Consider the following 14,136-nt stretch of genomic DNA (forward strand, 5'->3'; position numbering starts at 1 on the left):
TGTCCTCTGAATAATTTGACAAGTCCCAAAATTGAGTTTAGCCATCAAATAGTAGGCAATTCTCCAATTTCCTTTTTTGTGGAGTTGGAATTTGGATATTATTGTCTTTTTAACATGGAGACACACGTAAACGGAGAAATCGATGTTGGAAAAAGGAAAAAGCAAATAGGAATCATCGGCGCCGGAATAAGTGGTCTTGTTGCATGCAAACACGCACTAGAACAGGGCACTAAACTGTTTCCTCGTCCTATTATCTCTCGTGTTTCTCTTTTACACGCCATTTAAAAAATATTAATTAATAAATAAATAAAACTATTCTATCCTTATTTATATCTTAAAATATAATCTCTCTTCATTAAATATTTATTCTATTTATGTGTTATCTCTGTCCTCAAGAACAATTATTATCAAGGGTAAAAAAAGATAAAAATAATCAATTTTGTCTTGAACTTCTAAAATAACAAATAATTCGAGACAACTATTTTTTATAACCATGACTATTAATATGAGAGGAGGGAGTAATTGATTAACTTCACGATGTCTACCCTAACGTCATTCACAAAGCATTGATGTTGAACAATTTATTACCAGGTTTACAACAATTATTTCAAAAATAATGCTAAATTGATAATTAACATGGAAATGCTACTGAAAACAAAGTAAAAGTCAAGTTCCATAGAGTAAATGCCACTATTTTATAGTATCTACTAACAACTGCAGCATGACATACAAAATTTGTGATCCTTAACAGCGTATAAGTCCACGGGGTTGTTTGGTTGGGAAAACAAGTTATCCCATGATTAATTATCCCAGGATTAGTTATCACTACAATCCCGGGATAACTAATCCCGGATTAGTTATACCATGATTTTATCCCAACCAAACATGGGATAAAGTCATTTCAAATTTAATCCCGAAATTAATTATTCATTATCCCTTGTACCAAACGAGCCCCAAGAGACTTAAAATCCAGCCAGCAACAGGTTTCATCCCAGGGACGCCCATCAGTATAGTTAGAATTCATCAGTAGCGGTTTAATAAAGCTTCACAAATTCATTACAACAAGCAGAACGAGAAGTAGCTGACGAGAATTACAGAAAATGCAATCCTCTATTTCAATTAGAACATCATCGCTTATTTAGATATAACTTTTCATTTTTTACCAACATTCAAGAAAAAAATTCCTACCTCACTACTTTAATGCAGCATTAGATATCATCAAAACGCCTATGAGCCACTTAAACTTGCATCATTTTGCTATCCCGGTAAACAAACTTACAACTTTCTCATTTAGATACTCAAAGTTGAGAGAATAAGTATTACTAAATACCTCTAAACGTTGACCATGCTTGTGTGATAATGCCGTGTGTGATGTGGCAATAGTGCGTGCCAATCACGCGAATTAGACGCGTGAATTCACTTTATTGAAATAAAAAATACTAAAAAAAGACAGAAACTAGAAATGAAAAGAAAAACCCAAATGACCCCCCCCCCCCCCCAACCCCCATCTTCTTCATTACCCCTCTCATCACAGTCCTCTTATCTCTTCCTTTTTCTTTTATTTTTTTCGTTAACATTTCCCCTTTCCTTCCAATTCTTCTTCTGTCTTGACACAAAAGAAAACTCTTTTTCCTCTTCCTCTGTATGTTCCGTCGTTCATAGTTCCAAAGCAAAAAATCTTAGAACTTAAAATTGAATCAATAAAATCCGTAGTATTTCACAACAAAGGAATCGAAACTTAAAAAATGAGCAGCATAGGAACAGATTGTGACTTATTGGTGACGATATTCTTGCCGGACAACAAAGTATTTCAGAACGAATATGCTGGCAAAGCCGTCGATAACATTGGAAACGAGTTATTCGGTGGTACTTAAAGGTTCTATGGTTGAGTCACACTTTGACCATTGAAAATGATGTCTTGGGGGGTTTGGCGGGCTCCTGGCAGAGCTATGGTGATGAAGAAAGGAAAGAAAGAAAAAATTAGAAATTCAGTAAATTGATTTTGAAAAAAAAAAAAAAAAATAAGGCCCACAGATTACAAATGTCAAGCACTAAATGGTCTTACTATCTGACGTGTTATTCATGTAAGGCGATTGAGATAGACGCTTCAAAGGAGGGTTTATTACAGTACAAACAAATGAGTTAAAATTTCTAAACGGGAAAAGTGTAAGTTTATTTACCAAGATGGCAAACTGATGCAAGTTTAAGTGGCTCATAGGCCGTTTTGCTGATAGGATAATTGACCCTCCAGTTCCATCATGGATACTGGTCAAGCTGAATCTCAATACGTGCACTATCACGTTGCTCAATTTAGTGAGGAATGCGAGGAATGGATGTCTAGTTAGTATGCAAGCAGATGTGGACAGTAAGAGACTTTTCGGCATAAAATCAAATAACACATTTGGCACAACTCTGGCCTCCAACAAATTGCTTAAACCCCAATAAAGGTACGATTACATGTACATAAATAAGCAATTCTATAAACAATACAAGTCCTGGAAAAAAAATTATAGAAGTATATGGATCATAAACTTCGCCCATAAAAGATAATATGGAGATCATAAACTTCAGATGCAGTCTAAGGAATCTGCAAATCCAAGAATATACGAGTAAAAACATTGTTAGAAAATTATTTTTAATATTTGGGAAAAGACTTCAATCTTAATTACAAGTCATACTTGAAAGAGCAAACAATAGAAGCTCACCGTGGCGAACATCTATAGTCAAAATTTTCAATCAAACAGAATCACTTTTTTGTGAGGAAAAAGTAGATTACAAATAGAAGAACAAAGGTACATAGGAGTCAAGATGTCCTTGATAGCAAAATTATGTTTAAAGCAATAAGATATATGGAGGTACCTTATCTCTTTAAGGAAATGCTGAAACATCTCTGTTATGAGCTTATCGCATTCTAGATCAAGCACGATGACACATGACCTGACCTTGGCCACAGTCTCAAGGACCAAGGCCTTTTTACTATATGATCTGCTGCACTCGTCATGAAAATTCTCAAAGGATGAAACAATTAATTGAAAGACATCCTGTGCGTCAACCAAATGGAATGTCATTAGACGGCCGATAAGGAAGGATAATGAGAGAGTGAATTTCCGATACCTTCATTTTGTCATCATCGGATGGAGCGTCTGGATCAGAAATTCTAGTTATTTCAAAATGTGTAGAGTCAGAAAGACCTATCAAATATTAGTCTAAGGCAGTAACGGAGTAAATCTACAGGTTACTTGTCAGTTGACCGTCCAAAGGATAGGGAAAAAAGAAATTCAGTTGTTTGCATCCAAACTTAGAAACTCAATAACCACAGAGGATTCACAATACTAAATATGATTTGGTGCAAAGGAAAATCTGGTTAAAAAATCTTTTTTTAAAGCCTGCTTCAAGTTCATATCAATGCATAACACCAAGAAGTGCAACAATGCAGCACCAAAAAGAGAGGGAGAACAAGGAGTATCTTGTCCATCCCATTTGCCTGGAGATGATTTTACGACATCCAAGACAAAGTTCACAAGAAAAAAGAAGAAAGAATCAAATTCAACAATTGCAATGACAAAGAAACTACACAAAGTACTTGTGGAAGCAAGGTATAAGTTCAAATATAAAGCAACTAGAAACAAATTTATATAAGATAGGGAGAGTCACCTCAACATTTAAGAATCTTCCACGAGGGACTCGTATTTGCTATTTGACCTTGGGATAGAAGAGAAGGTACCTGGGGGGAGAGAGAAGACGAGAGCAGATATTATGGATTCTCAATGACAAAAGATGCTTCAAGGTTCAAGCTGTTGTTCACACAACTTGGTGGCACATTTGACCTCATGCACTGTTTGGTGAACTTCCCAGATTTGGAAGTGCACAACACAGCAAAAATGAAGCCAAACTTTGTGCATAATATACCTCCATCATGCAGAAAGTAAAACAGAATGCATTGTTTGGGGATATTCTGGTCACTGTTTATTTCAGCACCAGTACCAGATCTGCATTCTTTAGTAACAGCTGATAATCAGGGTAGATATGATTGCTCTAGTTTACCCCAATTGTTATCCTTGGCTTGCTTCATATCAGCTAAATAATGTCAGCGATAACAAGATTAAATTTCATAGACATCATCTGCTACGTCAAGTTTCTCTAGAGATAAGATGGGGAAAAAGCTCAAGCTTCACAAGATTCTTTGAACAACATCACAAAGAATCCTTCTATGACTGGATACAAATCACAAGCATCATCTATGAGGTGAACCAATGCAAATCCCCCCACCACAAAGAAAAAGGAAAGAGAAAAAAGAGGTGCGAGCATATAAAGTAACATGTCATGGTTGCCTAATTGATATCATAACAAGACAATTTCTGAAATATGTGCACAGGTGGTATATTTCTAACAGACAACAAAAATAACAATTGGGGGGGGGGGGGGGAAGCAACACAAGTATAATCATACTCAAAAGAGGCTCCATCAACAGCAAACATAGAGATGCTTAGCCACCTGTCAATTCTTGCTCATATTGACTAACCTAACTCGTTAGTGACTCATAACTCTTTCGAACAAAATTTCTCACGAGTATGTACCATGTGACATTATTGGGAATGAAACCAACAGCTATGCCTCTAGTAAGCAGGGTATAAGCATCATCAAGCATGTGCATTTTACAATAGGAAGAAATCAAGGTGTTATAAGTGAAAGCATCAGCACAAACTCCTTCAACTTCTAATTTTTCAAAGAGGCTGTGAGCTTCTCGAATTCGACCATTGTTACAAAAGCCATTTATTAGACTGTTGTACGTGACTATATCAGGTGCCAATCCACGATGTACCAGGTCTCTCAGAAACTCAAGGGCATTTTGAACCTTCCCTATTCTACAAAAGCCATTGACCAAGATGTTGCATGTTACATGATTAGGTTTTATTCCCTTTGTCAGCATTTCTTCAAAAAGTCCAACTGCTCTCTCAATTGCTCCATCATTGCAAAGTGCTTTTACGAGGCCATTGTATGTGATTTCATCAAGGGGACATCCTCTGAATAGCATATCATTCACAAGCTTAAGCGCCTCTTGGGTTTTACCTTTCCTCAAGAAAGCATGAATCAATGTGTTGTAGGTAACTGTATTGGCAATAACTCCCTCAAGGAACATATCTCGATACATCCCCAATGCTTCACCCATCTTGTCTACCTTGCAAAAACCTGAAATCAAAGCATTGAATGTGAAAATGTCTGGTTTACATCCTTTGCTTGACATGTCACCAAAAATTTCTAATGCCTGTTGAATCATTCCTTGTTTACACAAAGCTGATATAAGAGAGTTAAAACCCACTATATTTAGGCTGAGACCTTTTGCTGACATCTCAGTAACAAGGTCATAAGCTTCCTGTAGACGGCCAGCCTTGGAGAAGCCATCAATCAAGGTTGTGTACGTGATCACATTGGGCTGGCAACCTTTGGATGACATTTCTTTTACAACTTCATGAGCCGAAGACAGAGATCCCTTCTTGCAAAGACCTCGAATCAGAATGTTGTATGTATAAACATCTGGTTGATAACCTTTAATCAACATGTTCTCATTCAGAATGACTTTTGCTTCATCGAACCGCCCATTAGTCACATAGCCATTAATCAACATATTAAAGATGATATTATTCTGCTCAGGTGCTTTGTTGAGAAGAACCCTTGCTTCATCAACTCGCCCTGTTCGACATAAAGCATGCATCAGAAAGCCATAAGTTATAGCATCGGGGGTGAAACCTCGGAGAAGCATCCGATCCACCAGTTTTGCAGCCTCATGAATCCTATCAGCTCGACAAAGCCCATGGATAATGTCATTGAAAGTATTGATGTCGGGTATGCAACCCATAAGAAACATCTCCTCCAAAAGTTTCAATGCATCATTTACCCTATCAGACTTTGAAAGTGCACGAATAAGAATCTGGTAAATCACTGAATTTGGTACACACCCATGTTTTGTCATGTCTCTAAGAAGTGAACAAGCAGAGTCTACCTCATTGACTATACATAATGCTTGTATCACTCGAGAAAAAGTGAATACAGAAGGAGAAATACCTTTCCCTAACATTTCATAAAACACATTCGGAGCAACTTTTGGACAATTTTCAGCCAACAGAATATCCAATACTTGATTATATGACTTAAATGTGGGTTCACATGAGAAAGTATTCCACATATCCAATAGTATTCTAGTTGCCTGCCCTGGTAAACCAGCTCTTCCATAATGCTTCATTATCACAATAAAGAGGGACTCTTTGAAAACTACCCCTTCATCTTTCATCTGTAATAACAATCTATCTATAATCTTAAATTCCTTGGCAGCCCCAAGTTTGTCAATCAATGTATAGTAGACATCAAATGAGTGGCAATAGCTCGTCTGGCTACCAGCCCACTGGAATAGCTCCATCGATGTTGGTACATCCAAAGGCAGTGCCAATAATTTATTGAGCTGATACGGGGTAATTTTATTAAGTGATCTTCGGAGTTGCTTGAGGTTAAAAGGCTTAAGCAATCTTTCCCATTCATTCTCGGACTCCGACCCACCACTGCCTTTAGCATTACCACACTTGTCATCAGTCATACAAGTACAAAATGCAAAAGAAGGGTTCTTATACAGAGTTCCTAGCTCTTCACGTATGTGAATCAAAAGTTTCGACCTTTTCAGCATACCTTCAAATGGGCAGTGCAGAAATTTCATAAACTAGCCATTATATGTTATTCAGATACTTATTCAAGAATTGCCAAGATAGCTTCTCCAATTTGGTTTATGAATAAACCCATTTTAGCTCCACATTGTAAGCGAAGACATTTCTTTTCCTACAACATTCAAGAATAAGATTAAAAACCATCAACCAGATTGATAATGTACAAAAACAAAAACCAAAGAGATATATTAATAGAAATTGTGGACACAGGAATTGAGGTCCACTGTTCCACAGAAACTTGCCAGTCATAACAACGTAAAACCAAACAATATAATTTAAATATAAAATAAAAAACAATTGCAGAATAACAATTTATTAGTATCAAACTATCATTCCGAACATAATTTACTTCACAATCGTTTGAACGAGTGTTTGTATAGTGAACACAAACTATAGTATCAATCTCTAGTAAAATTCAATTCAGTTCAAAAATCACAATTTTTCTTAATAATGATTCACAAATCACAATTCAAAATCAAATTTTAAGCCAAATCAATTTACCAATCCAATTCAATTCAAGTTCAATCACGATTTTCCAAAAGATCGAGTTTCTAAGAGACAAAGGAAAATTTGTTGATTTCACCAAAAACTTAACGTGATGACTGAAAACTCACAGCACATTGCCCGCCTAGAGTTTTTCTTTTCTTGCAAAATAGCATCTCGGTAAGGGAAAGCTTCAATTTCAAGCAAAATTCATTCTTCTTTCACACAAAAAATAGCGAAAACAGAGGATTTCCCAAACTCTTGTTTCCATCAGTTCTGATGCCATTCCTGTCACAAGGAGTAAAAGTATTACTCTCTTATCTCTCATAAACTGCAATAATCTCCGCTTCCCCTAGAAATCTCTTACTCTCAGCAACATCCTGATCTCGCTTTTAGGTAATTTCTCTACTAAATCTCCTGTCCTTCAAGTAGACCATCGTGCTTTATTCCTTATGGTTACTTTTGTTGTTTCTTCTCATGGATGATAGATAGATTAACGTTTGACTCATTTAAAGGTGCTATCTTTATCCCTATCTGTATGCCACTAATATAATGATTGTTTGGCAAATATTCTAGGATTGTTCACGTCTTTTTCCTTTACATTGACATGCTTCCTTTAGTTTTCTTGTAATACAATATTTTGCCCTCGCCTTTTGTCCCAAGTGAAAGAAGAGAATTTAATGAGTTCAGCAACCTTGAAAAACTTGAAAGAAAAAAATCACAAATTGTCAAACTAATAATATTCTTTCTCATACGCTGAATAAAGTTCTGCATTTCTGTTTCATATTAGAACGAACAGTTTTAAAGCCATATTGGCATACTTATACATCTTAGATGATGCAAGTACCACATAAAGCAATTATCCTTGAATATTCTAGTAGTTAATATGTTGTTGTATTCAATTTTACCCCAAGAAATGGGGAATGACTGAACATAAGTTTAATTGAGAACAGGCTCAAATAGAGCAGAATGGATAAAAAATGATTCATATAGCCGACTCCAACTAGCATTTATTTATTGTTTTTGTTGTACTTCTATGTGCTAATTTTATTACTAGAGCTAGCTGCTGTTGTTTGCATTGCTGCTTGCATCTGTTTATCCTCATTGCTGGTTGCATTAGGATAAGAGGAAAGAATGGAATAACATCATTAAAAAGAAAAAGGCTGAAAAAGTGGAATAAGAATCCTCCACTTTTGGTTGTAATTGTCAAGTTGAGCACAGCTTAATTTGTACATCTTCTGGCTTAAACTTTGTCACACCTCCTTTTTGCGGGGCAAAGGAGTTTTTCCAATTAAAGTGACTTTATTTGAAATGGGATTGATTTTATTTTATTTTTAGAAGAGTCGCCACTTGGAATAATTATTTAAGATGTCCCAAATCACCATTTATTTTAAAATCCTAATTCAAGGAAAGTTGACTCTATTTACGGTTTGCGAACACAGAAGACCGGGTAAGAAATTCTGTAAACTCGGGAGAAGGTGTAAGGCACTCCCGGATTCCGTGATTTTAGCACGGTTGTTTTACAATTACACTTGGCTTAATTACTTGATTATGACATGTTTTAGACCTATGTGCATTTTTACCTTTTACCGCTTTTATTATATATTTAAACCGCTTTTAGTATTTCTGGAATTTATTTGAACAAGTTACGATGTCGTACACTTGCCGTTCTATACATACCGCAAATCGCGCCACGTGAAACGCACCAGCAATTTACGACATGTTTATTTTTACTAAATGATTTGAAGTTATAGGGTCAAGCCATGCGAAAGTACCCCTGAGTTTTGGAGTTATGTCTAAGGGTGGGCATTCGGTACTTCGATTCGGTATTTCGGTATTCGGTTTATCAATTGTGTATACCAAATACCGTACCAAAGTAGTTCGGTACGGTGCTGTATTTCTTATTTTGGTTCGATATGGTTTCGGTACGGTTTCGGTTTGATACATAATGTATCACGTTGTGCTAACACTGCTAAGAGCCTAAGCAAGCAGAAACAAAATTGCACTGCATTCCTAAAAGGTTATAAAATTCATTTGGACTACGCCCAAGTTGAATAAATCAACAAATTGCCATAGAGTCCAAAGGTGTGGGAAAAAAGAAAGAAGGCAAAAGGAACTATATTTTGGAACCATAGGAGAAGAAAACAGAATACTAATCTTTAAGAGTTTTGCTTTACATCCCTTTCTAAAGTGACAACAGCGTCAAATATTTGTGGCTAACAAACAACATTATGTCAATACATACGTTTATACTTTATAGTTTATACCGCCTTTTGTACCCAAAAAAGAAGCTATTGGTTACAAAATACAAACTGAAGATTGAAGAAGTTGTGAACCTGTTGAAGAGTTGGAGATTGAAGAATGAAGATAAAAAAATGAGGAAACAAGCCGTCACACTTGAGAGTCGTCGGCGCCGAGGTTGTGAAGTCACCGTGACGCCGTCTCTATCGCACTCGCAGCACTCGCAATCGCAGACGATCTGTTCTTCACTTCTTAGTTCTTCCTTGAGATTTGAGAGAAACCTAATTCTAATTCCTATCGTTAGAAACAAGGGAAAGAGACTAAGAGAGTAAGGGACTTGGGCTTAGTCTTATTGGACTAGAAATACAAACATAAAATTTTGGGTTGGGCTAGGGCAGTGTAGGACTAGGATAGGAATTAGGAAACACATGAAATACTTAAATAATTCGGTATTTCGATCTACCGAAATATCGAATAACCGAAAATTTAATACCGAAAAAATCGAAACCGAAATACCGAATTAATTCGGTCCGGTTCGGAATTCGGTTTTTCGGATTTTATGCCCACCCCTAGTTATGTCATGACTATGCCACGGGAACTGTACCCATAGCCATGACAATTCATATTATTGATCGTGCCTAAAGCAAACTACGATATTCATAAATTATTTATCTCTTGCAAATCCGAGACAATTATTTTGTCTATCTTCACTCTTCCCTTTCTCTTTTTGCGACGAGTCTTGAATTGATTCACGACTCGCCTCACTCCCTCACAATAGTTATTTCCGCTCTTTTTTTTTTTATGTAATGGACCTTGGATGTACCGCAACCCACATCTCTCACTCACAATTATTCTTTCTATTACACATGGGGCCGCGCCTCTAACCTAGGCCTAAATCAATCAAAAGAAGCACCTTGGGTTCTTTCTCAATTATATAGCCAATTATTAAGAGGCCTAATTACTGAAACAGGCAGTTAAACAAATTCCTATCAGCACTTCAATAATTAAAACCAAAAAATCACACGGCCAATATCAGAACCCATGTTCAACTTCACAGGGCCCATTATTGCTCAATGGCTCATATTTGACAATCCAATACTAGTCTAAAATGATCGGCTAACCAAGAGAAGCAACAGCTAATATGAAACTAAGTTTCAAACAAAGATCTTTGAACTATTCTGAAGTCACAATAACTGATTAATCATAGAACTACCTTAACTCATAAATAGCCAAAAATGAACAGTAGGCAAGCATAGAGACAAAATATTATCATGAGCCAGGAATAGTGTTTCATTCAAGCACAAAATCCATAGCATTTGAACACTAAATCAACATTAATCAAGGTTGAGACAAGAAATGAACCTAAAAATATGAACCTGAATTTTCAATATTTCACAGCTTTACAATTCAAAAGTGAACTAGGCCACAGATGAACAACTTGACTGAAGCTTGACGACCTCGAACCGAAACCTGCTAACAGACCTCTTGACCAACAACTCAAATGGACGACTGTTGTCACCGGAAATTTTACCGGCAACTCGACTGGATTTTCGGTGTAGTTGTGGTTCGAATTTGGGGTGTCAGAGACTGCCAGCTGTGGTTTCATAGCTGGTTATCGGGGCTGTTTTTTGGTGCTTTTGGTTGGTGTTTTGGGGCTGCTTTCAGCTGGATTTCGGGGCTGGGTTTTAACTGCGTTTTTAAGGTGTTTTGAGCTGGTTTTTGATGGCTTTTCAGAGCTCTTTTGGACTGTTTTCGAGCAGATTTTCGTGGCCGGTTTTGAGGCTATTTTCGCCTGTTTTCGCAGCTGTTTTTGAGCTGTTCAGCAGCTACTTTTTGCTGTGTTTTGAGGGTGACTTCAGCTACGTTTTGGGGGTATTTTTGGGGACGTTTTTGGCTGCTTCGATGGAGTCCATGGCTGGACGCTTTATGGTGATCTTGGGGGAAGTTTCATCTTGTTTCATGGCTATTTTGGGTGTCTCAAGTGGAAAATAGGGCCGGACAGTAATGGAACCTTGGAGCTATCAATCCATGGAGTTTTTAGGTGGTTGACATGGCTGGGAATGGAGGAAAGAAGATGGTATTTGTGGTGGCTGCGTTTTTCCCTTAGAGAAGAAGTTGCGGCTATGAAACTTAGAAAGAAAAGATGACTGCTAGGTTTTTTAACTCTCAAAATAATCTGAAAATCTCACTTTCAAATCCTACTTTAAATAACATTCATGTTCATGTTGCGCACAAATTGATTACAATATGAATGCTTAGGCAAACAACAGAGCACCTTTCTACATGGATCTGTATAAATTTCATGCACCAGAGTAATTCAAAATTAAATCAAGTTGGCAGGTGATATTGGAAAACATGTTGAACACATGAAACAGAGAAAATTACTGCAAGTTCATAGTATTGTAGCATCCAATCACGATTACATGATTTAAATCAAGTTCACACCTCAACAGCAATGTGAAGATCTCAAAATAACCAAATAAAGGCAGAATGGGTGAGTCAACAGAACAGGAACAGCATAACAGCAGCGGACAACAATTCTATAGCTCAAATAACACTCGGATTCCCAAAAATTATGAAGCAAAGAAAGCAGAAGTTGAAAATAGCCTTGAAATCACTCTTTTGTTTCTATTTTTGTTTTGTTATTTTGGAGCTCTTTTGAATTCTCAGATCTGGATTTGAATTCTCCTCTCCCAGCTATTTTGTGTGCTTTTGTAGAGAGGTGAGAATGAGCGTGTCTGAGAGGAGTGTGGGGGAATTTTCGTGTGTTTGTGTGAATTCTCGTTATTTAATACTTTAAAATAAACTAAAATTTATTATTAAATCTTTTTGTATTTGAACTATATAAAAAGTCCTAATATGTAGGACTTTAAAATTCATTAACATTTGACCTTATATAAATTTATACTTCCTTGTATTAATATAACTATAACACCTTATATATTAATTTTTTAATACTTAATACTTGAAGTCAACTTTTATATAAAAGAATTTATTAGTTTTGAAATTTAGGGACAACTAAATTATGTACGAAATTAAAAAGAAATATCCCAGAAATCCTAGGTGAATAAAGAAATGTTTGAAAAATATGTCCAAAATTTTATCGTAAACAAAGAAGTAAACTAATGATAGGATTTGAATGTAAATGATTCTCGGATTCTATTATCTTTTTTTTAGAAATTCTAGGAATGTATTATTTATCTTTTTTCATCATGAAAATTCTATTAGAAAATTAAAGTATCTTTTATCTTCAGCAGTTATTGCTGTTTTTTTACACTTAATTGCATGATTTTATCACACAGTCTAAATTTTTGTCTTGATCAATATTTTCATAGTTACATAAAAAGTTTTTTTCCAATAATTTGATTAATTAATGTTCTTAGGGAGGAGTGGTTTAACATCACTTTTCTAACACTACTTAATCACAATAATTTAAATTTAATATATAAATATGCATGCAAATTGTGTACATATTAATTTTTAATTGATTTAACAAAATAACTCTTTGAATCAACTAATTTGTTAAAGAATCAAATTCAATTTTTTTACAAATTCATCATATAAGTAATTGCAAAAATTTTGGCGTGCATAAATTTATTTCTATAAGGAGAGCATTGAATATTAAAGAAATAAAAAAAATAGAGCAACATTAATTACAATATAGTATTGAGAGTTGATTATACGTGCGTAGCTTAACACTAGTGTGAATAAAGTGTGGGAAATCCATAGAAGTGTGGGTTTGAAGTGCATTGGCCCAATTGCTCATAGCAACCAGCAGCTTCTTTCTCTTTGTTTTAATTTCAGATTTTGCCACCTAAATTGAAACTCTAATTTAAATCCAATTCTTTGCAAAATTAACTCGACTATCTAATTCATGTAACAATTAAACTAATTAAACGATAAATTATTAAACTAAGACTAATTGATTAATAAAAATTACTGGTGTATTATTATTTTTTGTGATTTTGTTTTATTGTTTTTTTTAAATAAAGTATAACTACAAGCCATTAAAGCTATTAATGCAATTATAATCTAAAAAGAATGTGACGAATGAAGAACGTAATTTTTTTTTTGATGATTTTATGATTTAAAACAATTCTAAATGTGCATATAAATGCAAATAAAAATGCCAAACAAATCAAGTAAAAATAAGAAAAAAATTCCTAAAACTCTATAAAAGGCATAAAAGCTATTTTTGGAATGTTTTAGGAGTAATTTTATATCGGTCAAAAATTACGTGCTCACAAATTGTTGGTTTTTTTTATCTAATTAGATAAGAGATCTGAATGGGAAATGGAGGGAAAAGAGGAAATGAAAAGTTTGAAGTATTTTCCTTTACTAATGCACATTGTCCCTCATCAAAAGATGGAAAGAAAATATTTGTGCTTAAATAGAGAAGCATATCTTCTAGCTCTTAAAGAGTAGAGAAGAAGTGGTGCCTGGCGCAGTCGTCTCCGTCGCTCACTCGGCTACGACGCGGTTAAATTTTCTAATAGTCGTTTTGGGTTTAAAATTCGCAACCTGACTTCTGCCGAAATGGTACATCAGGTAAACAGGCACCTTCGCACCTATTCAACTCAGACTGTTTGGCTATAAATTCAGAATTTTTTTCTCATTTTTTACCACCGAATATCTGCATACTCTCCCCTCTCTCTTCTGCATTTATGTACTGTTTTTCGAAGTAAAACGTAAGCATAAG

The 14,136-nt window shown here is 35.4% G+C and overlaps 1 protein-coding gene across 10 annotated transcripts; it reads right to left on the minus strand.

Moving 5' to 3' along the window:
* Window positions 1-2,359: 2,359 nt before the first annotated feature.
* LOC104095962 (pentatricopeptide repeat-containing protein At5g64320, mitochondrial) lies at window positions 2,360-12,195 on the minus strand. 10 transcript variants are annotated; one of them, XM_018770722.3, is made up of 5 exons: window positions 11,883-12,195; window positions 3,655-6,825; window positions 3,115-3,143; window positions 2,860-3,041; window positions 2,360-2,587 (listed from the first exon to the last, which is right to left on the minus strand). In XM_018770722.3, the coding sequence occupies exon 2, from the start codon at window positions 6,704-6,706 to the stop codon at window positions 4,523-4,525; it is 2,184 nt and encodes a 727-aa protein (XP_018626238.1). In that variant the 5' UTR covers window positions 6,707-6,825; window positions 11,883-12,195; the 3' UTR covers window positions 2,360-2,587; window positions 2,860-3,041; window positions 3,115-3,143; window positions 3,655-4,522. The 10 variants fall into 10 exon arrangements, with proteins under 10 accessions (XP_018626238.1, XP_009600516.2, XP_018626239.1 ...); XM_009602221.4 differs by having other exon boundaries at window positions 3,115-3,157; XM_018770723.3 differs by lacking the exon at window positions 3,115-3,143.
* Between the last annotated feature and the right edge of the window lie 1,941 nt (window positions 12,196-14,136).

The sequence above is a fragment of the Nicotiana tomentosiformis genome, chromosome 8 (genome assembly GCF_000390325.3).
Source record: "Nicotiana tomentosiformis chromosome 8, ASM39032v3, whole genome shotgun sequence".
Taxonomy (NCBI): domain Eukaryota; kingdom Viridiplantae; phylum Streptophyta; class Magnoliopsida; order Solanales; family Solanaceae; genus Nicotiana; species Nicotiana tomentosiformis.

What these genes read in the sequence shown, in the direction of transcription:
- LOC104095962 (XM_018770723.3), bottom strand. Translation starts at nt 6,706, where the DNA reads ATGAAATTTCTGCACTGCCCATTTGAAGGTATGCTGAAAAGGTCGAAA.